Here is a 24,988-nt window from a genome sequence, read left to right on the forward strand (position 1 = left end):
TTGATAAAGCTTGGCTCATTTACATTTTTTTTTTTTACAATAGAACATTTACATTGTTGTTAAGCCAATCTTTATTTCAAGTTTGGATTTTCTTCGTGGAAATTCTAATTACTAAGTATTGATATCATTCATATCCTTGCCACTGTTCATTTTTTATGGAGTGAGATTTTCCCTAATTTTTTGATGATCAAAAGCTCTAATTATGGAAATTTGAAGTTTCGCGTGGTGAATTTACTCAAAATGTGATACGATAATATCCTTTTGTATTACGAGATATGCCGGCTATCACACTTGACTATCACACTTTACCTTAAAGTATCCTTTATAAGAAGATACATATAAGCTCTAGACCTGACACACTAAATTTAAAAGTCAGCATATAAGCAAGATATAAGGAGTGAAGTATAAGGTCCTTACAAAAGCTAGCATTTAAACTTACAATATGTCTTGGGTCAACCGGATTCAGAATAATATTGTGCACCTCAACTAACTTTACCACACAAAAATTGACTATATTAGAAAAGACCCTACTATATCATCCGAAAACTTACTATATAAAAGGTTATTATATCATACGAAAACTGACTATATCATTCAATACTAACTATATCAAATGAAAACTAACTTTATTATATAATTTTCGATGCACAATAAGTTATTGTGAATCCAGTTCATTAAATTGTTTCTTTCTAAACTCAAGCTTTTAACTTCTTCAAATGGAACTCCTATGACCTCAACCAAATTTTGCTTAGTCAATACACCAAATTATATATGAATTTTTACCTATATGAATATTGTCCCCTCTTTTTATCCACAAGTATATAATCCAGATAAAAGTGACACAAGAGATTCAGCATAGAAGTTTTAACCTTTTATATGCACGTGCCTTTGCAAAAACCGAAGCAATTTTCATGACATGCATGTTCTAAAATTTATAACGTCATTCACCCACTTAGGCCACTTTCCTTCATTCTCACTACATTCCCCTCTTATTTTCTGTTTTTTCAATCTGGGAAGGGGTGGATGTTAATTCTTGTTCCAATATTGACAGAAAGACACAAAATGTTGAATATTCTAGATTGATTTAAGATATGAATATGCTCTATTGTGAGGTTGTGCCACGAAATACCATGGTCCCTTTTTTTTTAGGGCTATCAACATGTTTTCTTTTCATTTTGACAATTGACTAACCAATATAAAAATATGTCCTTCCCAAATGAATTGGCTTATTCGAAAAAAGCCCTGTTCGATCTTCTTTACTTACGAGTTCAATTTCGTCTTGATTCTCATTCTCTAATTCAAATCCGAGATCTTCTTTACTTACGAGTTCGTTTTCATCTTAATTCCCATTCTCTAATTCAAATCTAAGATCTTTTTCTTTTGAGGTTTTTCATATATGAGCTTATATAATCTTCTTCAATATCTTTTTGTCGATTTGAGAGAACAGATTCAGAGTTCTTAGTTACCAAAAGCATAATTTTAATTTTGTCTGCTGATATAATTAATTTTTTTTTTAAAGTAAGATAAAGTCCCTTGCAAGGAAGGGGGAAATTGAGGATCCCTCCTTGCAAGGGTGAGACTCGATCCCTTGACCTCTGGAATCGGAGGTGATGCCAATACCACTAGGCTATCACCTGCTGCTCTGCTGATATAATTAATTGAGTACTACCAAAAAAGTAAGGAAACTATCTTGAAAATATACATTGCTGTATGAAAAAATATATATCAATAAATCTAACATTACTACAATTTTGACCTACAAAATGTGACAAGTAATAAAGGGGATGGCATATTTGCCAACTACTATTTCAAGCTATCTACACGCTCATTGACAGAGGGAACATTATATTTTCTGCTGAAATTTAAGAGACCTTACAGAAAGTGAGATCTAGATTATACAACCAACTTTTGCTAAGGCGCACTTAGCCCCTTACAGTTTGTAAAGAACCGGCTCTCCAACTATCAGTCTATCAACTAGAGTATCTCATAAATTGTTAAGACTTAGAGCTATCTACCAAATTGTGGAGTTGTTTAGATAAATGAATCCAAATAGTCTCAGGAACTTTACGGCTAGAATGCTGCATCAAGACAGAAACTAAATCCAGAATGAAGTTGTGAAACTCAGGTTTTACTGACATGCGAGCTAGCATAGAAATCCATGCTTCGGGAGACTTTTTCACAGCCTGCCAGAAATACTGAAAGCCGTTCGCAACTCTTGTTGTGTGTTCCTGTTATAACCGAAAAGAGAAGATAAAAAGCAGACGAACCATAAGCAAAAACGTGGAGGATACAAAAAAAAAAAAAAACATGTACTGGAAAGATTTCTGCTTCATTCTGTATATATTGCCATATACTTCACATAAATTGTGAAGATGCCACAAGGATGCTATAACAAAGTAGATCACACTGGTTAAAAATTAAAATATCATTCTCTATCTTCAATTGTCTCCCATCCAAAAAGGAGTCTAGCTATTTACCTACATTTTTATTTCTTCACCATTCTACCCTTGGTCATAAATTATGGGTTTGGAAGTGTAATGGCAAAGATGAAACTATCAACTTTGAATAGATAAATGGGCAAGTTAACTTTCTTTTTACTTCAGATGATTAAAATTTAGACAACAAGACATTTTCAGAAATGAAATGTTGCAAGACTAATATGAAAGATGTACATCTCCTCCAAAGAATAACTCAAATGAGATAGCAAAACTATAGAACATGAAGGAAAAGCTTTTTGCACTTCCCCCGCCCCTAAATGTTTTTCCTCATCCGCTAATGAGAGCACATATTGGAACCCGGACCCGTATTTAATCAAGTGCAAGACATTTTTGGATTGCCAATAAATAAAAGAAGTGGGTTGGCTGGAGCAGTGTAGAAGATGATAGTAGCGAGCAAGCTTGTAAAGAGTTGAAAAGTGCTTCTAAATAAGACGTTACCTTTTCTTTTGAGGGGGAAGGAGCTATGGTTTTTCTTTAGCAATCTTTATCTTAATCACGACAAAGCTTCATCAGAGAATTATCCAAGGAAAACCATTAAATATATTCTAAGTAATTAGGAATTTCGGGGACATATTCTATGTCATCTTTTACTCAGTGAGTCAATGATGCCATTTTAGGCGATTTATGTCCTAACAATTTGATTGACCATGATACCCTCAACTTATTACATGCTCTTGTACTGCCATTATCAGTAGAAAGTGTAACTGAAATGAAAATGTGAGGATATCAGATCCATTTTCCCGCACTCCATAATTTCCCTTCACCAGAACTTCTCCCTTTTTTTCTTCTCTCCCCCACCCACTCTCCCCTATCTGCCACTCCCATCCAACCTCACCACATGGATCGAGTTCAACAAAGATTAAAACGGCATTTACAGAAGAAAGAAAACTGCAAAAGCCATAATCATAAATCCACAAAAGGTGACACAAATACAAGTGAATTTTTTTTTTGAAGTGAAATACTAGTAAACTTGAGGATAATTTAGAGTGTTAAACAAGTGAGGGATCAAATTACTGATCACCTTTCATCAAAATAAGAAAGATTGGTGTGCCAATCTGTTCCAAAACGATTAAAAAAGCTGCCTAACAAATACATTTACATGAACAATTACTCTGTAAAAATTATTTAAAAAGTAAATCCAACCAGTATCAAGAAGGTATAGCTACAGCACATTATGTGACATCCTAATCCACAAGCAAAATAGTGAAGATAGGGCAAGAATCTACAGTTACCTCAGATGTTGATATTTTCCTCTCACTGAAGTCCCCATTTGAGTTCCGAGTAATAACATCATCCTGTAAGAATGCATCCAATGCTTTGACTACATCCCTTGTAAGATACATACGCACCCTTAAACCTTTTTCAGATAAGATAAATAAAAGAAGATCTTCTGTAGCTGACACCACAGATTGCATGTTGAAAGCTTTCCATCTTAATGGAGTTGAAGAATCTTGTACAGAATCAGGATGCTGCTCAGCAGAGTCAGAAGCTTCTGATATTGCTGCAATCTAGAAGAGCAAATGCAGTCAGCATATAACAATTTGCTAAAAATGTTTTATCCAGCAACAGATATCCAAAGAAGATCTAAATATTAATAACCTAAAGAGTAACTCAAAAAAGGATGTGGACATAGCAGAACATTTAAATCTGGTGCAATAAACCAAGAAATGAAAAATAAAATACCTACCAAAAAAGAAAAAGACATTAACTCTTTCCAACTAAATTTCATCTTGCTTTAAACATTTGAATACAAAAAAAATTCCCCTAATCTTTAATTTAAAGAGCAGGTATATATTGAATGGGCTGACCTATAAATATCTGTAAAGACAGCATGCAGAGGCTTACATTAACACGATTTGGATATCTGTGTTATGAATAATGATCAATTGTGTTTAGCTTTGGCAGAAAGCCAACATACCAAACATGAGCAAATTGGAGAAAAAAAACAACGAAGATGAACTGATGAACACGAATTTAATGTGGTTCAGTCAACATGAACTACGTCCACAATCAAGGAGGAGTCGTTTAAAAGACTTGAAGGAGAATACAAGGGAAGAGCTTAAACAAAACACAAATATAAAGGAGTTTACCAAACCCGTCGAGTTTTTCCTAACACCAAAACAGAGTCTATGTAATTCCCACATGGACAAACTCTCGTCATAAAACTTTCACAGGGTGTATCACCTCTCATCATTAAACCTCCCAAAAGTCTGTCAAAAAGACTATGATGCATAAGTTACAAAACTCAAAGGCCTCCTTTGAAACAGGCATAACTGCTCATAATCATCCCATAAATGCTAATCATAACTACTCAATGTTGGTTAGCAGATTGAGCACACCAAAGCACAGAAGATGGTGTGGAATAGAATAGATTGATTGAGAGATTGAGTACACTGGAATAGAGTGAGTACACCAAAGCACAGATTCATAACTGGTTCAATGAAATAGAACATGGTGTGGAATAGTCATGTTGCTAATCATAACAGGTTTAATGGGATAAAATGGTGTGGAACAGATTGAGTTAACCAAAGGTCCAAAGCACAGGGTTAGCAGTTCAAGCTAAGCTTCAGACTGCAGAGAAATTGGCCAGGATAGGTGTTGCAACTCTGCTGATTGTCTTCTATGTGGTACAGGAGTTGAAAGTCGTGAAGATCTCTTCATCAGATGCACTTTAGTACAAGTTATTAATGGCATCCAGTGCTTGATGGATATGCAGACTACAACAGTGGAGTTGCAACGCCTCATCAGATGGGTAAAAAATAGTAACAAGTCTAAACTTCAAAAGCCTCTTGGCTTGCTGGTATAGCTGCAGTCATTTGCTTTGTGTGGAGGTGTAGAAAGGGGAGCTACTGGTTGCAGCAGTTTGTTCCCACAGTTCATAATACAATAAAAAGACTTAAGTAGGTTATTAAAAAGAGAATAATAGCTGTTTTGCGACACAAAAAATTCTAGGAAGGATAATAACTGGTGAGTTGATCTTGTTGATCTTGTAATTAATGTAGTTTTTGGGCTTTTGCTGGTGAGTTGATCTTGTTGATCTTTCTTAGTTGTCAGGTCGTAATGGTGATTGTTCTTAATACAATTTTACTTGCTTAGCCAAAAAAAGGAAAAGAAAAAAACTCAATGTTTCAGGACTACCAGTTGGTCTGCTCCATTGTCGTGCAAAAAGCTGTACAACCGACTGAGCGTGCAGCTAGATGGACCCCAAAAGTGCTTGAATTCAGCTTATATTCTTCAAACCAACTAAAATTCAAGGCATACTATCATGGTTGACAGTTTACGCGATGCTAGTGCACGTCTACTTGTATTAAATTTTATTTTGTGCAAGTAGTGTCATTGTGTGTTGTTTTCTTGCTCTATTGTGTTTCATCCTTGTTAGACATATGGCCCAATATGGGTGATCATAACTTCGGGGATCAAGGCATCGGACAGGCAATCCTGAGCCCATCCCCCAATATGTAGTATCAGATACAACATGCAACTCAACATTGTGCAAAGAACGAGGTTCCTTCAGGCTTCAACATCAGATCTCCAACAGTGAGGCGTCGGTTGAGTACTTGATGGGGCACAAATTGCGGCATGAGTAGTGCGTCAGTCATAGAGGTAAGTTAGCTAGTTCGGTGGGGGCCAGGTGCTGAGGAGTGAGAGAGATGTTTTTGTCACTTAGCGAGGCACGACTTGTCGATGGCGCTAAGTTGTCTTGTGAGTCGTATCATACGAGGCATGAGCGACAACAAGCAAGCCTAAGAGCACCACAGTAGAACGTTCATTACTTAAATCGATAAACCAACACAAAATTCACAGGTTTACAGCAATTACGCAGCTTTAATACATGTCTACTTATACTAATACATATATTTTGGTGCAAGTTAGTGTTATTCAATGTTTTTTCTTGCTATATTGTGTTTTAAGTTTGCTGCACATATAGGGTTAGGCTAGCCGCTAGCATGGATCATAGCCTCAATCAGGGGCCCCGCAAGCGATCCGCGCTAGTCCCCTGACAATACACTTTCAGCATCGCATCAATCCCAATGTCTTACACGAAGCCATGCAGTATGCTTCAAAGACGGTTGTTGCCATGATCAGAGCCAGGTACAAGCATGCATGACATACGAAAGACAACACGACCTAATAAGTATTATAAAATTCTGATCTCAAAAACAGGCCAAGTAATTTGGTCCAAAAATATTTCATACAGAGATCCCTTTGGTTCGGGTAATGTTTGGGTCTAGTATATTCGGATAGGGTCAACCATCTAGTCAAGTCAAAGTCGTTCAATTAAAGATTGAAATAAAACATAAACATCTTAGATTAAAAAGTACGGTTTTCTCACCATATACCCCCGTTATTTCAGAAATTCATCACATACCCCTGATTTTCCTAAAAAGTTCACCATTTACCCTTTTTTAACGGACGTTAGTACGCTATTTGCCATTATTTACGACTTTGCCCCCATTAATATTTTTTAAATGTTTCTTCTCCCCCTGTCTTTCTCTCCCTCCATCCAAACCACTACCACCATCATCCAGCCACTTTCTCCCTCCTCCCCAGCCCCCATCAATCGGGAGCCACCCCCACCCCACTGGAAACCACCCCCTCCCCTTCGACCAGCCCCCACACCCACCCCACTGGAAACCACCCCCTCCCCTTCGAGTCTTCGACCAGCCCCCACCCCCTCAGCAGCTCCCCACCCCCAAAAAGATCCCCCACCCTGCCACCAGTCTCCACCCTAATTGAAAAATACCCATCAATATTTGCGCTTGGTTTCAATCTTTGAAAGATTAAAAAGGAAGAAGTATCAGGCAACATTTGAAGGTGCACCAGCGCTAAAACAATGAGTCTGAGGAGAGAGAAATCAGAATACAGCAACATAGTAAAAGGAGAGATAAAATCATCATCAGCAATTACAGAGGAGCAGCAGCAAGTCTAAGACAATGGAGCACTGATGGTGGTGAACATTTCGCCACAGAGAACGGTAGAAAATCTAATGGCACAACATCATGGAGTTTTAGTGAAAGGTTAGTAGTGGTGGAATTCGATACCTCCTTGCTTCCCTTAAAGCTCAACCTCCCCATGGACTGGTATGCCCTCCTCTGGATTGGGTAGTCCAACACCGTGAAGAGTCCAGGGTTTCAAAGTTGCATTAGTTTGTTAAGTCTAATAGCTCTATCCAGAAATGACACTTTCCCCAATTTTATTTTACAAGTGATATCAGTGCATCGCAAAGACTTCCAATTATAAGCATTGCATGCAAAAGCTCAACTCTGGCCCACAAAGCCATTATCTCAAATTCTAAACAGAGACATGCATGCAGCATGCACAAAAAGGTTCTGCTACATTACATTAATGTATTATCCTACCAAATTAAGATCTGTCTCATGTTTCATGACATAGGAACTGATAAGATCAAGGATACAAACTACATACAAATCTACAAGGCGAACTTAGATTTATAGGATTAACAAAGAAACATCATATACATATAAGGAACCATTTGGAATACCATTAGTGTTAGGTAAACGAGTCGCGTATCAAACTTCATGGGTTTAGAATGGGTGATACCTAGAAGGCTAGAACTCCACACCTTGAACAAATTGATTGGCTGATTTTTAAAAAAAGTCGATACCAAACACCCCCATCTCATTTTCCCTATTCCACCTCTGTTCTCTTCCCACTCAGTCCTCATCCCACGTCATCCTCTTTCCACTCTGTTCTCCTCCTCCTCCTCCTCCTCTCTCTCTCTCTCTCTCCCCCCTCCTCCCATCATGCTCTTCTCTAGAGCGGCAGCCAAGGCACCACCTGGCCTACCTTCTCTCTTCTCCCACTCCACCTTTGTTCTCTCCCTGATCTCCACTCTCTCTCTTCTCTCCAATTCCCTCCACCACTTCCCTCTTTCTTTTCTCCCCCACTCTTTCCTCCTCCCTCCACTATCATGTCTCTCTCTTCCACTTTCCCCTCCACCGTGCATTTGCGAAAAAAAAAAAATTACCACCAATGTTCAAAGTCTAGATCAAAAGAGATCCAAGGACATTATGATATAAAAATTCATGTGAATTTAAGTTTGGGTGATGTGGTGGATGCTCCAAAGGCAATGGTGATGGTGGGAGTTAATCACCTCTCCCTTAGTACGAGAAACCTGTACCTCAAAAAATTTTTAACATGGGCCTCACTACCAAATGTTGTTCAACCAAACAAGTACATTTGCCAAAAGAACCCAATCCAATAACAGAACATAAAACACTTGGAACCTAAAAGCCATATTATACTTCTACAGAAGGTAAGTAGACATTTTCCTGATGTCAATTGATCTAAGATTCCAAAGCAGGTGACAGATCTGAGATAAATCACAAAGCATGTTTCAAATGTCTGAATAGCCAAACGATGATGTAACATGTATGCTAGAGAGGACGGGCGTCAAACACACAATAGTTATCCATGCTATGACCAATCAATTGCAATGTTATAGTTAGATATCATACCAAACGTTCAAGACGGTTCCACCTTATTGACCCATCATTACGGATAACCAGTTCCCTCAGAATTTTCCTCATATCACGACTTGGATCTGCCAAAAGCCTCCCAATAACAAATGGGTATGCACTTTCAACCACTTGAAAATCTGGGTCCAAAGCTTTAGCTGTCCCCTCCAAAGACCCCAGTGCTCTTATAACTAAAGCATAATCCGGAGGGAGAGAGAAGTTAAACTCATACATCACATCATATAGCTGGTTCATTATGCTCTGAAATCCAAAGTGAACAGAAGGTAACAATTCAATATCTGTTTATGCAAAGACTATGATCTATGAATCAGTAATCTGTAGTAGAGACTAAACAAAATAATAAAAAACAAATAAAAAAACAAAAAATTGGGGCAGACTGGCAGAGGTCAACAAAATGAAGTGAATAAGGACATAATAAAAACACAAATGCAAGGTAAACAAATAACCTAAGCCAGAGAGCTCCTACAGATAAAACAAAAACAAAAATGGAAGGTAAGCAAATAAATCTTAAGCCAGAGAGCTCCTACTTTCAATTATAATGGAATATCAAACTAAAGACAAGACAAATATTGTTAAGTACCCATAGAAATTAGCAAACAAGAGAAAGGGGACTTGTAGGGAATTGAGATTTTAGAGGACAAAGCTATTAGATCGTTTAAACTCTGCAATATAGAAAAAAATCTCTTACACTTCCAGGCTTCCTCCATATCCCTTATACTATCCATGTTGTTCTAGTTTTTGCAGCCTTCAACAACCCCAATACCACCTCACCTCTAACCCCAATCAAAAGGAAATTTTCAACAAGTACTTCGAACTTTAAGGTAATTTACCAGGTACCCGTGGTACCTATATCCATGAGTCACAATATTATCCTAGCAAAGGAACAAGCCTAAATGAATCTTTTTGTGGCACTTCTGTTTGAGGCACATTTTCCTTGGTATATATGAGATAGGAGGCTAAAAAGAGCAGATAACATAGCAGATTTCAGAGAAGGCAACAACATTGCAGCGTAAGCTCTTGCGACATTTATTCTCATATTACCACACTATTAAAGAAGTGTCACCACTGACCTGAAAATCTCGAGATTGCCTGCTCCCGTCACCAAAGGATGCTTGTAAAGCTTCAGAGACCGATAGAATATCAACCCCTTCAGGAAGAAATCCCAAGGATAGAAAGTCATTTGCTAGACCCAGTGAGTCACGATTCACAAAGTGCACAAGCTGAAAACATATAATGGACCATCAGAATTATAACATCACATCATAATTACACGTAAAGATAAACATAGTCATGTGAGATCTTGTTACATTCGTTCGGATATACTTACAAGATATCAACTTTTGATAATTTTTACTTACAAATGTTGAAGATATCAATGGTTAAATTTGTGTGATGGGAGGTGTGAAACTCTACATGTAGTGAATAGTGATTGATAGAAAAAGGAGGAAGTATACAAAAGTAAATGTTATTATGTAAAATGTTATTGGATTTTCCTTAATGTATATTTTCAAAATATTAACTCTGTAACTTTTACAAATAAATAATTAAAGGTATTAATAGTCAAAGTAGTACATAAGAAAACATGCAAGTTAAATTGTTGCAATTCTTAGAAAACAGATAAACAATTTAATTTCTATCTCCTTCACTTGGCTCCCCTTCTCAGTTCCCCTCACCCCAAAGAATTGGCTCTCTTTAGTGGATCAATGTGAGCACTATTCATATCCGAGGCCCACTAGGAAAGTATTTCAATTTTTAAATTAAAGAGAAAGATGGAGAAAGAGTGGGAAATGTAGAGAAAAAACAGAAGCCAGAGGCTCAGGTAAGCGAGAAAGGAATATGGTCTGGGTAATTGGTATAGCACATCTATAATTGTAATAACATTTGGAGAAAAGTTAGAGGCCATAAATGTTTCATAGCAACGAATAAAGACAAATTCAGCACAAAAAGGTATCAAAAACATCTGAGGGATCAATATAATTTTATTTGTGGGTGAGTCTGAAACTTTGACCTATACCAAGCTAGAAAAATAATAGATCGCAGAAGGGAGAGGCCCTACGAAGAATTCAGGGGAGATGATCAAGCAAAACTTCAAGAACCGTTGTTTCCCTCTCCGCTCCAGGATTCATGTTGCAGAATCCCAAGAGCGCTTTATAACTCATGACTAAAGGGCTCCAGCCTCCAGGAACTTAGGTAATATGTATTAACTCCATTACTATATAGACTACGTACTAGTCTTCCAACCAGTCACTGCTAGTTATTATTAAAAGTTATTGTGCTACATAACACATAATTAATAGTACATACCACTTGAATGAGGCCTACACGATAATGGCGTGGAATATTTCCCATCATCCCAAAGTCAAAATATGCTAGAGATCCCTCATCTGTAGCAACTAGATTTCCCGGATGAGGATCAGCATGAAAAAATCCCACCTCTAGCAATTGTCTCAACGAGCAGTACAGTCCCTGAGAAAATGGCAGAGGCATATATATTGGAATTAAAATAAGACTTCAGATAGAATAGGTTTCTTTTGTTGGAAACTAAACACACATTAAGCAGCCTTTTTATACAAATAATCACTTTTACTTTTATCAGTAGATAATAACCAAAAATATGTCAACCTCTTTACATTATAATAATACTGAGCAGTCTCATTCTTTTTTATTTAATAAGAGGTAGTAACCAGCAAGAAAATCTATCAACAAAGCAACAGTCCATCAGCATAGATTGTTGCTACAGCCACTACAGGAGCACATCATTTAAACTGTGAGTAGTAGGACAACAGAAAAGCCTTTGGAGGCATAAGCCTGGTTCCATTTTTATTGGTATGATAGTTTTTGCGACAAGTTATTCAGAAATAACGATATAAAAAATGTTCTATGTAAATAAAAAAAAAAGCATTTCTTCCATTGAAAGACTTCTCTGAGAAATACATATATCAAAGGCATCGGGATTAAGAAAACATAAATTTGCAAATAAACACAGGAAGAAGTGGCTAGAGGGCAACAAAATAAAAAGATCATTGAAGAGTTAAAGAGGTAAACATCTCTAAGAGGAAAACTATAGAGCACATAATAGAGTTCCAAGTTTCAAATTTGGATCAAACCTGGTCAACAAGCTCCATGCGCTTTAATTGGAGCTTTGCTATTGCGTCCTCGTTTGTAAGCTTAATTCCATTTATCCATTCCATTGTCAGCACAGCTTTACGAGTGTACTTCCAGTATATTTTTGGGACTCTAATAAGGCCTCGACCTCTGTTTATCTGAGAATTCCCAAGCGTAGCTTCAAAACTCTTTCCATGACTATCAGCACCTTCCATTAAATAAAGAATTTACTCAGACATAACGATGTGCATGCAACAAGAAGTAGCAGCAGCAGCCGCTCAAGCTGTCAATGGGCAATGAGAAGGTCTACATGTATGAAGTCTTTACCATTTAACCAGTTGAAACTGGTAGATCAGAGGCTGAATCGGATAGCCACTAAGGCACAAACATGTTTACAACAGAGGTGAACACATGAGTTCGCTTGTTCGAAAAGCTATAAATTAAAAACTTACAAAACCAAACGTAAAGTTGACACAGGATTCAAAGTGCATACAGGAACTACAGAAATTCCAGCCAGCTAAATCCCTGTGAAACACTTCTAGAGAGATTCAAACAGCACAGGTTTGTCATGTTCTAAATGAAGCTGATGACATGTCAGGTGATAGTATCTTTCAAGGCTATACTGACAAGAGCCTACTACATTCACATGACCACCTCCGAATATGAAGAGAAAATTGATAGAGAATATGGTCTACCATTTTAAAGTCTGAGCAGGATTTCAGATTGATACCAAGATATAGGGTTTTTAGAGGAAGCATGTAAGACTTATGCAAGTACAAAAAGTCGAATGAGGTGGCGTGCACTGACCTTATCCTACAATATCTCATCCTCAGTGCTTCTGTGTCTGCTTTGCATGTCGACAACTGTTGGGATCTTAATCTACGAAGACCTTTCCCAACAGGAAGATGGACTAACTTGCTATTTCGACTGAGGCTTTGGGTCTCCAGTTATCCGAGTTTGAAAAAAAACCAGATGTGGGTCAGCCACTTCATAAACTTTTTATGCAAATGCAGTCTGTGTTGTTTAACCTTGCCACCAGGGCATCCGGCATCCCCTTGTTCTTGTAGTCAATATCACTTTTTGGGCTGACATCCTTTCAAGGTGAGGGGTTTACAGTGGCGTGTGGAGTGTGGACACTGGACTGACAGGAAGGATTAAAAGAAATGGGACGCACCGAAGATGACAGCGATGGTTGACTATTTTCAATGGTGGATCTAGCTCATATATATTGCTTCATCTTCAAGTGTCAGTGTCCAAATTTCAATGAAGGAAATTTCCGATACATGAGCCATGAAGAATCTTGGATTTGTCTTTATACTATTTTTGGAGTTTCTGTAGGTTGTGATATTTGAAAGAACGAAGGAAGATCTGCCACTACGACGCAATGCTTTTATGGCAATTCTATGGTGCATTTGTTTAAATGGAATACATTATCTTATCGGTCAGATAAAGGCAGTTTGGCTTTCAAGAGTTACTTGATTTCAAAGATCCAAAGGACTTAATTAAGGATGCTTATCTTGTGCTTTATTTTTTTAGCCATAATACAAACTCCTTTTATTATCCACCAAAAAGTAGGCATAATTGACTTGGGTTAACTTCTCTTTCCAAGTTCATAGCTCCTTAACTCCACCACCAGTACTTAATTTATGCGGGTAGCCCCGAACTGTATTTTCCAAGACATAGACCCAACCTGTATGCTATGGACTCTAAATATGTTGAGGGCTCGTTGTAGTGTGCGAGCAAGGAGATTATCCATATCCACCAACAACAACCGTTTAAACATGTGACTCCAATGAATATGAATTCCACCAAATCAGTTATGCAGGCATATGTTCAACATAAATTGAGAATAAAAACCGAGATGGTGAAATATCTAAGGTAAAATTTCATCAAGACTTTTACCATGACAAGGGGAAGCGATTCAGGTTTGATTATGTTAAAACACCGAAGATAAGATTAGCTCAAAAGAAGTTGAAGGCTTCTAATTTGCAGGGTTTGTTACTGCTTCAAAAACTAAAGCTGATCATTGATGTGGAAAAAAAGTTAGGGATGGGAGTCCCACGTTTCTGAGATCCCTACCATCAATCTTCGAGGCACTTACAAATTCCAAGAGCTTCAACGGTCTCTTGGTGAAGTATAATCAAGATAAAATCACAGAAGCTAACGTTATAAACAAAAAGTGACAGCAAGAACATGGTACTGAGAGAGATGGAGATCTGCCAATCACTGCATTCCAAAAGCTGAAATAGTATTTATGTCATATCACTTCAGCATGGAGGAGGAAATTGAGTTCGAAATTTTAAAAAAAAAAATCCTGACAAAAAAGGTAGTTGATTTAATAGGAACAATACTAAACTTCCCTAGAAGTACATTCCAGACTAAGGACCAATAATGAAGGTCAAGGCCTAAGAAGACAGTGTCGCTAAGCAGAGAACCGTTTTTATAACAAGGTATGAGATTTCAAGATATCTCAGCTCTCTTTTCATAAGGGAATCTCTAGAATATAAATAATTTGTCTTATCTAAAAAAGGTTGTACACAATCAAACCAAAACTTATATTAAGGTGGTGAGAAAAGAAGTACAGAACAAGCAAATACAATATTCCAAACCCCCCCCCCCAAGAAAAAAAAGGTGAGCTGCCCCCTTTCATCTCCTGAACTTCTAGATGACGAGCAATGAGAAAACTAAACAGTGGATGATAGGAAGCAAACAATATACACATCAGACCAACAGCAAACCATATACTGATCAAGCATATAAGATAACAAACACCAAGCAATATTCAGCTGTTTACGCAACCTTCACTAAATAGACAAGAAGACCAACTTCCACAGTGAACAACACACATCAATTTCTGATCACCTCCCAGGTGAAAGAGAAAATCCTCCACAGAAAATTCACAGTTGCACACATTATTGTCCTTTGTAACAAAACTAAACCAAGTCGAAAAATCAATAAACTGTCTGACTTACCAGGATAAGAAGCATACAGAGAAGCAAACCGCTCTGCATTTTCTCCTTCTAAGATGTAATCAATCTCTTCAAACATGTGCCTGACCTGTCAAACAAAGAAAAATGGCACAATTAATAAAATGTTGCACGTAAAATTCTCAATAGAGGCCTCAAGGAAGGCTGTGAAACATATGGGAGATTTCTAAACATGAATTATCTAGTAACAGTTAAGGATCAACTGCAACAGCCCACCGTAATATAACTTCTTAAATCATTCTAAGTTGTATTATATAAGATTAGTGGAAGCATTTTGATTAAAACGACATGGAGGTTGTCACCCGCTAGAGTCAAACCCATAAATATGGCTAGGTTGACTCTATGAGCGTACTTTAGAAAAGCATACATCATACATGAGATAGTTCAAGGTATTTCAATACATAGTGCAAAATCAGGGTGCAAATATATATTCAAGTATACATCACAAAAAGTCATTTAGTAAAGGTGATATGATCATGCTCAAGTTCCAGCTTGCTATGGATACCCCTGTTACACATTCCTAGAGCTCCCGTGTAGCCTACCTATTAGTTCCACAAGAGAGTCTCCCCCCACCAAGACAGGTGCACAAAACAAAATGAGCTTAAGCTGGTACACAAATCAAACCAAGAAACTACTTATGGTGGCTGAAAATGGGGAGTTACCCCATAGTTTATAACAAAACATAAGCTCAACAATTACGTATTAACAAGACTTCCAAAGATACTTGGAATTTGTAACTCAAACTTGATGTAAAACATCATTTGCAAAACCAGATATCGAAACTCACAAACTCTTAGTTAAACAAAGGAAGCGCAAGGAGGGTGTTTCTACACTTCGGGGTACCAAAGCCTCAGCTCCTATTGTTGTAGGAGCTTGCAAGCTATTAAGAAAGGAAATGGGTAATATATTTGAGACACCCCAAAATTAAGAAAGGGCGAAGTTGCAGGGGATGGAGGAAGTGACATTCTTTACTTTATAGAAATTAGAAGGTCACTACTATCCAGCGCCTGTACAGGCCTCCAGCATTTGGCGCCAAAATTCCAACTAAGAAATAAACAAAAAAAATATTTTGAGACTAACCAAATATCAACATTTAAACCAACACAACTCTAAAGTTTCACCAAGGTCAGCCATGAATCAAGAAAGGGGCTAACAGCACTAGGTGCTAACTGTAATACTCCGTATTTTGAGAATTAATTCGTATTAATTAAGAAAATATAAAGAAGTTAATAAAAAGGTATTTTAATATTATTTACAGATTAATAAGAATATAATAATATTAATACGAGTCGATTGTGTTAATTTCGGATTTATAAAAGTTAAGTCGAGTTTACCCGATCTAGAGTTACCACTTTTAGAAGGTTATAAAAAGGAAATAAGAGGAGGAAGTTGAGAAACCCTAAATTTCTTTCTCTCATCCTTCAGCCGTCATTCCCCCTTCTCCCTCAAACCCCTCTCCTCTCTCGCTCTCCTCTTCTCTCTCGGATCTCTTGTCTCTCCCTCACCGTTCGTCTCTTCGTCGTCCCCTCGCTGGGTTCCTTCACGGATCCTCGTCGAGGCTGCTGGGCGTGCGGAGACGAGCGCACGAGCGTCGCTGTTGTGCGAACGACAGGCGAGGGCTAGGCTCACGAGCGTGGCGGTGCGAGGCGAGTGTTGTGTGCTGCTGCGGGTCGAACGAAAGAAGTGCGAGTGAGCGGTTTCGTGCGGAGGGAGTGCGAAGTGTTGGGGTTCGAGTGCTGAGCGACGAGCGAAAGTGAGTGTGTGCGTCGTGGTGTGCGAGACGAGCAAGCAGGACGCGAGGCTGCTGCTGCTGCGAAGTGTCGTGGGACGATTCGAGCGACGCGAAGACTCGTGCGGTTGTGCGTGAGTGGTGTGCCGTTACCGGAAATCGGTCGCGGAACTTGATTTCCGGCGAGCTTAACAGTATAAAACATTTTATATATTAAATATATTATATTAAGTTTAATTATAATTTATGTTTTCATAATTATGTTAAATTATAATTAGTTAATTATTAATTCAAGTTAATGAGTTTATTTTACTGATCTGAGTATAATTGCGGATCTGACTTTCAGACATAATACTGGATTGGACCTAAGACTTTTGGACATAAGATTTTGGACATAAAACATGGTTGGACTTATAATTTAATTGGTTTGGTAAAGTTAGTGGACTAATGACACTAACTAATATTAGTATGTTCACTAACCTTAATTCCTTAAAAGACGTTAAACTCTTTATAATAGAAAAGTGACGAAAATTCTTAAACAAGGAGTTTAATTATCGCTTACTTCGAATTATTAGACCGTATAGTCTTAGTTACGTAGTAGTTGTTAATATTACCAACGACGTAGCACTAAAGCTTTTATTTAACGGTTTAGGTCCCAATTTCATAAGCGGAACGTTCGATTAAGACAGCAAAATTCTCCGTTACAAGGTACGTACGCGTAGCAGTTTAATCCCAAGTATTAGTATCATGATTAGGTTGCAATCTATGTTATTGGAACCTAAAAGCATGATAGGAAACGTTTGATTGATTGAGATTGTCTGGTTAGACATTTGTAATTGAAATCGATATGTTGCATTGGAATGCGTAATTCTATCGTAGTATAAACAAGAGCATTTTTAATCTATCCATAGTGTAACAAGGTTGTTACAAGAGATATGATTCGAGCATTGTAACTAAGAGGACAGGTAAATGATTCTATGTATCCATAGTGTAACAAGAGTGTTACAAGAGATACGATTTGAGCATTGTAACTAAGAGAACAGGTAAATGACTATATGTGGTTATGAAATGAATGGTTAATATTAAAAGAATTATGGCAATATCTTGTAGCTGGATCCCTACAAGTGATGAACAATGGGGGGAGTGTGGGACTTGTCCTACGCTCCTACGCAGGCCTACTGTGACGACAGTAGTGTCCTTATATTTTTGACACTCAAGTAGGCGGAAGGTTCCGTTCGATCTTGGGGTATGCATACTAAGGTGATGGGTGTGAGACGGAACAAAACCGTATTTGCATTTCATCTAACAGACCTAGTGTCTGTTAAGGATTCAGTAGCCCGTATGATTCTAGTAAGATGACGGTGCCCGTTCGATGCCAATTAAAGATTAAAGATTAAAGGTTAAAGGATGTAACATAGTGTAGCATCATGCTTAAGATTGTTCATGTGTGCATCATTTATGTTTACATGTATTCAATGGTTCATTACGTACTCAGCATAGCTGATTGTGTGTTATTATGTGTTTGATGAAATGCGATGAACCATTGATGCTACAATGGGGAGCAGACTAGGTGTGTTGGTGCTGCTGCATAATCTCGAGCATACGGGGACTAGGCTTGGGTATTTACATTTAAAGCATTTTGAAACAAGTATTATTGGTTTTTCTAAGACTTATATAAATGGTTTGTGGTTTGAATGAAAGGAGTCATTGATGATTCCCGAGTTGTATTTATATTTTAATTCCGCTGCATTTTAGTTTTCAAGTTAATGTTTTAAGTTATCGTAACTCTTATTATGCCTTGCGTTCCATCGCGGCGGTAACGCCCCCGAAGTCGACGCGACTTAGCAGTGGTAGACCCGTGTGGATTTTGGGGGTGTTACAGGGGATGGAGGGGATGGAGGAAGTGACATTCTTTACTTTATAGAAATTAGAAGGTCACTACTATCCAGCGCCTGTACAGGCCTCCAGCATTTGGCGCCAAAATTTCAACTAAGAAATAAACAAAAAAAATATTTTGAGACTAACCAAATATCAACATTTAAACCAACACAACTCTAAAGTTTCACCAAGGTCAGCCATGAATCAAGAAAGGGGCTAACAGCACTAGGTGCTAACTCCCCAGCCAATAAACCTGAATATGATCTAGAGTTTCTCTCGAGATCAACCACATATCAATCAATAAATAACTTGTTACAATTGATATATAAGAATTGCAGAAACAGATAACGGAAAAACAATAACTTGCAATATATATATCTCACCATCTCATTCACGGCAACTAACAAATCCTTGCGAGCCTTCGCAAAACGTTTTAATTGGCCGCCTATCATGTGAAACAATAACGCATCAAGAGTCAATGACAGTGACATACCAGGCCTCTGCACCTTGACAGCTACCAGCTCTCCAGAATGCAAATGAGCTGCACCACTTGAATCATCAAGAGAGATATTGAGACTAAAATCATGCAAGATATACAGATTTACTTTAGTAACAACTTACTCCATAAAAGAAATAGAAAAAGATACAAACATTAACAATCAAATTTATCATCAGCAGACATCTCTAACCTTTATAAACTTGCCCTAGAGAAGCTGCAGCAACAGGCTCTGGGCTGATGTCGGTAAAAAGTTCTGAAACAGGAACACCCAACTGGGATTCAATGGATCTCATTGCAACAGATGTCGGAAAAGGAGGAATTTGATCCTGGTCAGTTAGGAAGAATAATTTTTTATGCTTATATGTTATTACCACACCATAAGAGGTCCACAGAAAAGAAAAGAATGTAAACCTGCAATTTTGAAAGCTCTTGGCAGTATATGGTGGGTAATATATCTGGTCTAGTGCTCAATGCCTGCCCAAGCTGTATATACAACAAAGAAACAAGATAACCAAAAAGCTTCGACAGGAAGAGGAATAAAAGCTTACATAACAAGCATCCTCTATCACTACAATTCACTAGTAATCTCTATATTTAGAGGCACACTTACAATGTAACTATTGTTTCCAAGAAGCAGATAGAGTACCATTTTTTTTGAAGCAAAAGCATCATTTACTTATACTATACTGCTTATTTATAATAAAATGGTTGGGCACTTAGATATCATATATCTAGGGTTTAACATCGATATAAACCTCTCGACGATAAAGCCACATTATTCCGACCCCCCATGGCCAGGCAAGAACTCCATAAAAGGCACTGCATTTATTACTTAAGCTTGGTTTTACATCATCACTTACACATGCTAAAGATTTGCAAAACAATAAACACTCCAAATAAAGACAGGAATCAGGATTTGAGGAGTTTCAAACATATGCAACCATACCAGTAACTAGCCTAGGGAAAGTAGTAAAAACGTTGTTTTCGAAACAATACGTCGCCATAAACATCATCAACAAATATTGGAAACCTACTTTCCAGTAAAATAAATCAGCATATCTGGAAATTTTGGGTCTTTAAACTCTCTACACTACTGAAAATGTTATAGACTCCCCACACATACACATATTTATTTAAAGAATTTTAGTATACATTTTCAGATGATTCATCTATTTCCACAAAACGCAAATATGAACATTTTATGCTAAAAAGTAGCATGTACAAAAGCAAACACAGCAAATTAATAGAATAGAATAGACCACCTGCAGGGAAATAAACACTTGCCTTGATATAAAATGGCCCCAGTCGAATTAGAGTATCACAAAACTGCATGAAATTGTATCGTTATCAATGTGAGTCCCAGATGCAATATCTTGAAGATAGTTCAAAGTCATGGAAAAGAATTCCACGGATGACATCACAAATTTGGTAATACATAGGCCACACGGATAAATAGATCCTCAATATTCAAATCTAACAGCATAAATTTCTTGCAAGTCTCCAGACAGAGAGATCATCAGTTCATCACATGCACCAGCAGAGTATGACAGCATAGAGCACATAAATTCAGAACTACATATACTATAAGAGGAAATTTAACTTGGCATATGCTATTATATTTACATATCCTTAAAAGTTTAGCACCGCAAATCAGTCTAGCTTGTGCTTAAATAAGGAAAAGACAATTATTCACCTTCTCTGGTATGACTTGGGTTCTCAGTCTTTGGTTATCTTCGTCACAAAGAACTTGTATTCAAAATGACAAGAAAATTATGTGCTGGTGACTTGAAAGGAAGAACTAAGGTGGCCTAGATTGCTACAATGTGTCTATACTCAATCCAGAATGTACCTTAAAGAAAGAAACCAGCAGATTCATAAAGCCAAATTTTCTAGGCGTCAAATTTCAAGTTTTGTCTTATTGGATCAAAGTGCTGAACCAAATATGGCATTAAATTCTCCTTGATTTATAGATAAAATTAGATACAATAGCTTTCTCCTTCCTTGTGTAGATGGGCAACATGAGTTTTGTAGAAAACTATTGTTGGTGAAGGTTAGCAGTCACAACACGTGAAATAATAGAGTCTAGTAGGAATAACATAAGCTCGAAATCTTCATTGAAAAATCAAGAAACTACGACAAAAGAAAAGGAGCATAGTTCACCTTAGTGGCACGTTTGTGAATATCATCAACGAAAAGTTGCCATAAAGACAACTTTAAAACGTGATATGAGATAACTGCGGCTCTGAATAAGGCCAGGAATGGCCCAAAACGATAAACCACAGAAACACTTCTGGAGCTGTATGTTCCCAATACATGTCCAAATTCTTCCTCTAATGATTCCTTCCTCTGCTTTGCATACTCAGCAGTTGGTCTCTCACCGTGCACACTTTTAAAGCTGGTAGATAACCTGCATCATATACCCACCCTCAGATGATAAATGATGTATGATTAAGAAAGTTACATGCAAATTCTCACTGAGTGCATAACCTCTATTTGGACCAGGGGTAAGATGGAGAGATTTGGAGGGGTGAAGGAAGATATTACAAATTCATATTCAAGAGAAAAGATCAAAATAAGAACAACTATCAATATCCTCATCAAAAAGCAAGTCGAAAACTAGGGAAAGATCTCTCACCAGTCAACTGATATCTAAAAACTTGCTCATTCACAGACAGGCTGCTGAATACCTTGAAAGTTAACTTCACCAGAAACAAAAGATCCATGCAAGTTCTTAATTAGAAAAGACAAAAGACGTTGTAGCATAACAATAGAGTCATTTTCCCTAAGATTGAACCATAAGAGAAGGCCTACCAATTAACCTTGCATGCTCTCTCTCTCTCTCCCTCCCTCCCTCCCTCTCTCTTTCTCTCTCTCTCCCCCTCTCTATCTTTAGCGTCCATTATATCAGATGACTTTATCCTTCCCGAACACCAGTCAAAGCATATTTCTAGATGAACCAGGGAAAACTCAGACCTTCCATTAAGTAATGTAGGTAAGCAGATAGCTTTTAACACAACCAGTCAGCAAACTCACAGTGAAGAAGGATGAGTTCACAGTTCCTTGTTCCCCATTCTTATGATACATATCTCTGGTAAATTACCTTTATTGGCCATCCGAGAAATCATTAGTTGGGACGTTTGTCCGCATATGTAATTGAGTATTTTAGTTTTGACTTCAGATCAGAATCAGATACACAAAACACTAGCAGGCAGCGAGCAGAACAACATAAAAAGAATCCAGAAACTAAACCAGAATATCCCTCTATGATCACAACATTTAAAAATCTGGAAACAAGTGACTCACAATCTTTTCTGCAGCATAATGGATAAAAACCAATGATCTTCATATACTTTGGGACCACTATATCCTTGAAATGATAAGCATCGCCATGTCCTACTCCATTCTGCAAATGTAAGAAATGATGTAACCAGTAATGCAAAGAAGAAACGGTTCAGCACACAAAACAACATCAAGGTAGAGAAGTCCACCAGTACTTCTTGTCTTTTCAGGGGAGGGGGAGGGAAAGTAAGCTGTAGTAAACTACTACCTCATTTTAGCCAACAAATAATGTAAACGTGTTAGAAAGACATAGCTACTAGCTAGTAATATAAAAAGAACAAAGCAGGTCAAAGAAAACCACAAAACGCGAGGGAATGAAGTTGCTACACATCACCAACAGTATATAAAGATCCTGCCAGTGGAAATTATGAAGAGCAGGAGAAGGCAACAGCCCATGAAGCACAAAGCCCTCCCCCTTAGCAAGCTACAAGGCACCAAAGTAATTTCTAAACAGCCTTGGAACATATTTTCTTAAAAAAAAGGATAAAAGTAAACTAAAAAGAGGTAAAACAGCTAATGATAAGCAGCGAAGGTGCAATACAAGAAGTCGGGGGTGTTGAAGTGTTTGCACCGCTCAGGAGAGATGAAATTAAGCTTCTCATATATGGTAGTAGACCGTCTGTCGGCCTGTCGACCTCTTGAGTCTGACACTTGTCATTTTTCCAATGCAAGGTAGTAATCAAGCAATCTATCTCCAACCAACTACCCCCCCCCCCCAACTCTCAAGTATGTACAAATTTATTGATGAAGTAAAATTGCATAGCATATCACAAATTCACAACCATATACATATAGTTGAAATTGCCATATATACAGCCAAACTTAATATACAACAAAATGTTTTTCACCCCTCAAATGGTTTGGTGAGAGGCCCATTTCCATATACCAACGGTATAATTCCCATTTCAAATAGATCTCAATTAACATTTTGAGACCATCAAATGTTTTTCTCCCCTCACTCTACAATCAACATGATCAAACATACAGCCCAAATGCGGTTGGTGTGAGTTGGCACGAGGGCACAAAATTGTATCACATGTGAAGGTGTTCTAACAAATGAAGTAGCTATTAAGGGTAATGTAGAAGTAGCAGATATAACATCAAATAGTCGTTAATAAATTGCGGTAATGGGAATGAATTTTAAGTGTAATTTTATTAGGGAAGCACCCTTAAAATCTCAATGGGGAGACATTTTTTCTCCATGAGAAAGCAATCTCACTCCTAAACTTGTATTTTTGTCTCCAAGGGGAAGCAATTTTCGTTACCACTCATTAACACCTACAAGGTGGTATTGGATGGGAATGAAAATACAAGAAGGAAAGTTGACAGTCTTGACACATTAAGATAAATTAGCATTACCATGAGAATGGACAATGATATTCTTCACAAATTTACACAAAAAATTCATTCTCATTACCACCATTTATAACCAACTACCAAACGGACTACAAAGGTATTCTTACATGTATGTATCACATCCATCACAAGTTAAGCCCAAAAAAGTGCGCGAGATGTACTCCTCAATCCTCATGCATATGAAATTGGCAACATTACAAGTTTACAACATATATTTCCCATATAACAACAACATTAACATTCAACAGTAAAACAAAATGACCCAATTGAAGAAGATTGTCAACTTCTAAGAACCCAATAACTAAAACCGCATAAGAAATGAATAAAATTAAAATTGTAAAGTAGTAACAATGTAATACCAGTAGAACGCAACGTTGCATGGCGATGATGACGGAGAATTGCAGTGGCGTATCTCATTGAAACATGAAATGTAGAGATAATGGTAATTCTGCGATCTTTCTGAGATCAGCCCAAAAGGTGTTCGATGAAATGCGTAACAGAAATTGGAGTTAAAATGAGAAAAATGAAAGCTGAAGCATGAGACACAGCGGTTGGGAGGAAGAAGGAGAGAGGATGAATCAGAGAGGCTGCATTGTCCATAGATTGCCACGTTTTAACTTTACGGGGTTGGGTTTCCCCTCTTTCCTCGTATGCCTCTTTCAACAGAAATGAATACCGGAGGGCCATCGAGTTTATAAATGTGCTAAACATTTAGGGGTATTTTTGTAACTTATGTCAAAGCTACACTGTTTCTTTGTTTACGGTTAAGAAAAATTATAATTCGGAGCTATTCTCTCGAGGAGAAAAATAACCTAATTTTTCACTTTAAAGGATCGAGGAGAGTTATGAGCTATCTGTATTGATATATATATAGAAGAATTTACAAAATGTCATTCATTAACTGTTTAGTCAGTTGCTCTGTTTTCTTCGCGATAAATGTGATTAATTTTTCAGTGCTTGAAATATTTGAAGAAGCAATTTGATGTCGATTATGATGTTTTGAACTTTTCAAGGAGCACAGTGGCCTTTAAGAGAGTTAACCACTTGTAGCTTGTCGCATTCAATTATGATTTATGAGATGTTACTGATTCCAACTT

The 24,988-nt window shown here is 37.5% G+C and overlaps 1 protein-coding gene across 3 annotated transcripts; it reads right to left on the reverse strand.

Moving 5' to 3' along the window:
* Positions 1 to 1,690: 1,690 nt before the first annotated feature.
* Positions 1,691 to 24,564, reverse strand: LOC104905999 (hypothetical protein). Of its 3 annotated transcripts, none has more exons than XM_010694676.4 (14): positions 24,251 to 24,563; positions 22,500 to 22,599; positions 21,357 to 21,603; positions 20,481 to 20,522; positions 19,608 to 19,679; positions 19,387 to 19,522; positions 19,081 to 19,238; positions 15,076 to 15,160; positions 12,106 to 12,311; positions 11,303 to 11,464; positions 10,069 to 10,218; positions 8,978 to 9,238; positions 3,731 to 4,006; positions 1,691 to 2,228 (listed from the first exon to the last, which is right to left on the reverse strand). In XM_010694676.4, the coding sequence occupies exons 1-14, from the start codon at positions 24,306 to 24,308 to the stop codon at positions 1,995 to 1,997; spliced, it is 2,187 nt and encodes a 728-aa protein (XP_010692978.1). In that variant the 5' UTR covers positions 24,309 to 24,563; the 3' UTR covers positions 1,691 to 1,994. The 3 variants fall into 3 exon arrangements, with proteins under 3 accessions (XP_010692978.1, XP_019107842.1, XP_048493996.1); XM_019252297.2 differs by lacking the exon at positions 24,251 to 24,563 and adding an exon at positions 23,999 to 24,137; XM_048638039.2 differs by lacking the exon at positions 8,978 to 9,238 and having other exon boundaries at positions 24,251 to 24,564.
* Between the last annotated feature and the right edge of the window lie 424 nt (positions 24,565 to 24,988).

Source organism: Beta vulgaris, chromosome 2, assembly GCF_026745355.1.
Source record: "Beta vulgaris subsp. vulgaris cultivar EL10 chromosome 2, EL10.2, whole genome shotgun sequence".
Taxonomy (NCBI): Eukaryota; Viridiplantae; Streptophyta; class Magnoliopsida; order Caryophyllales; family Amaranthaceae; genus Beta; species Beta vulgaris.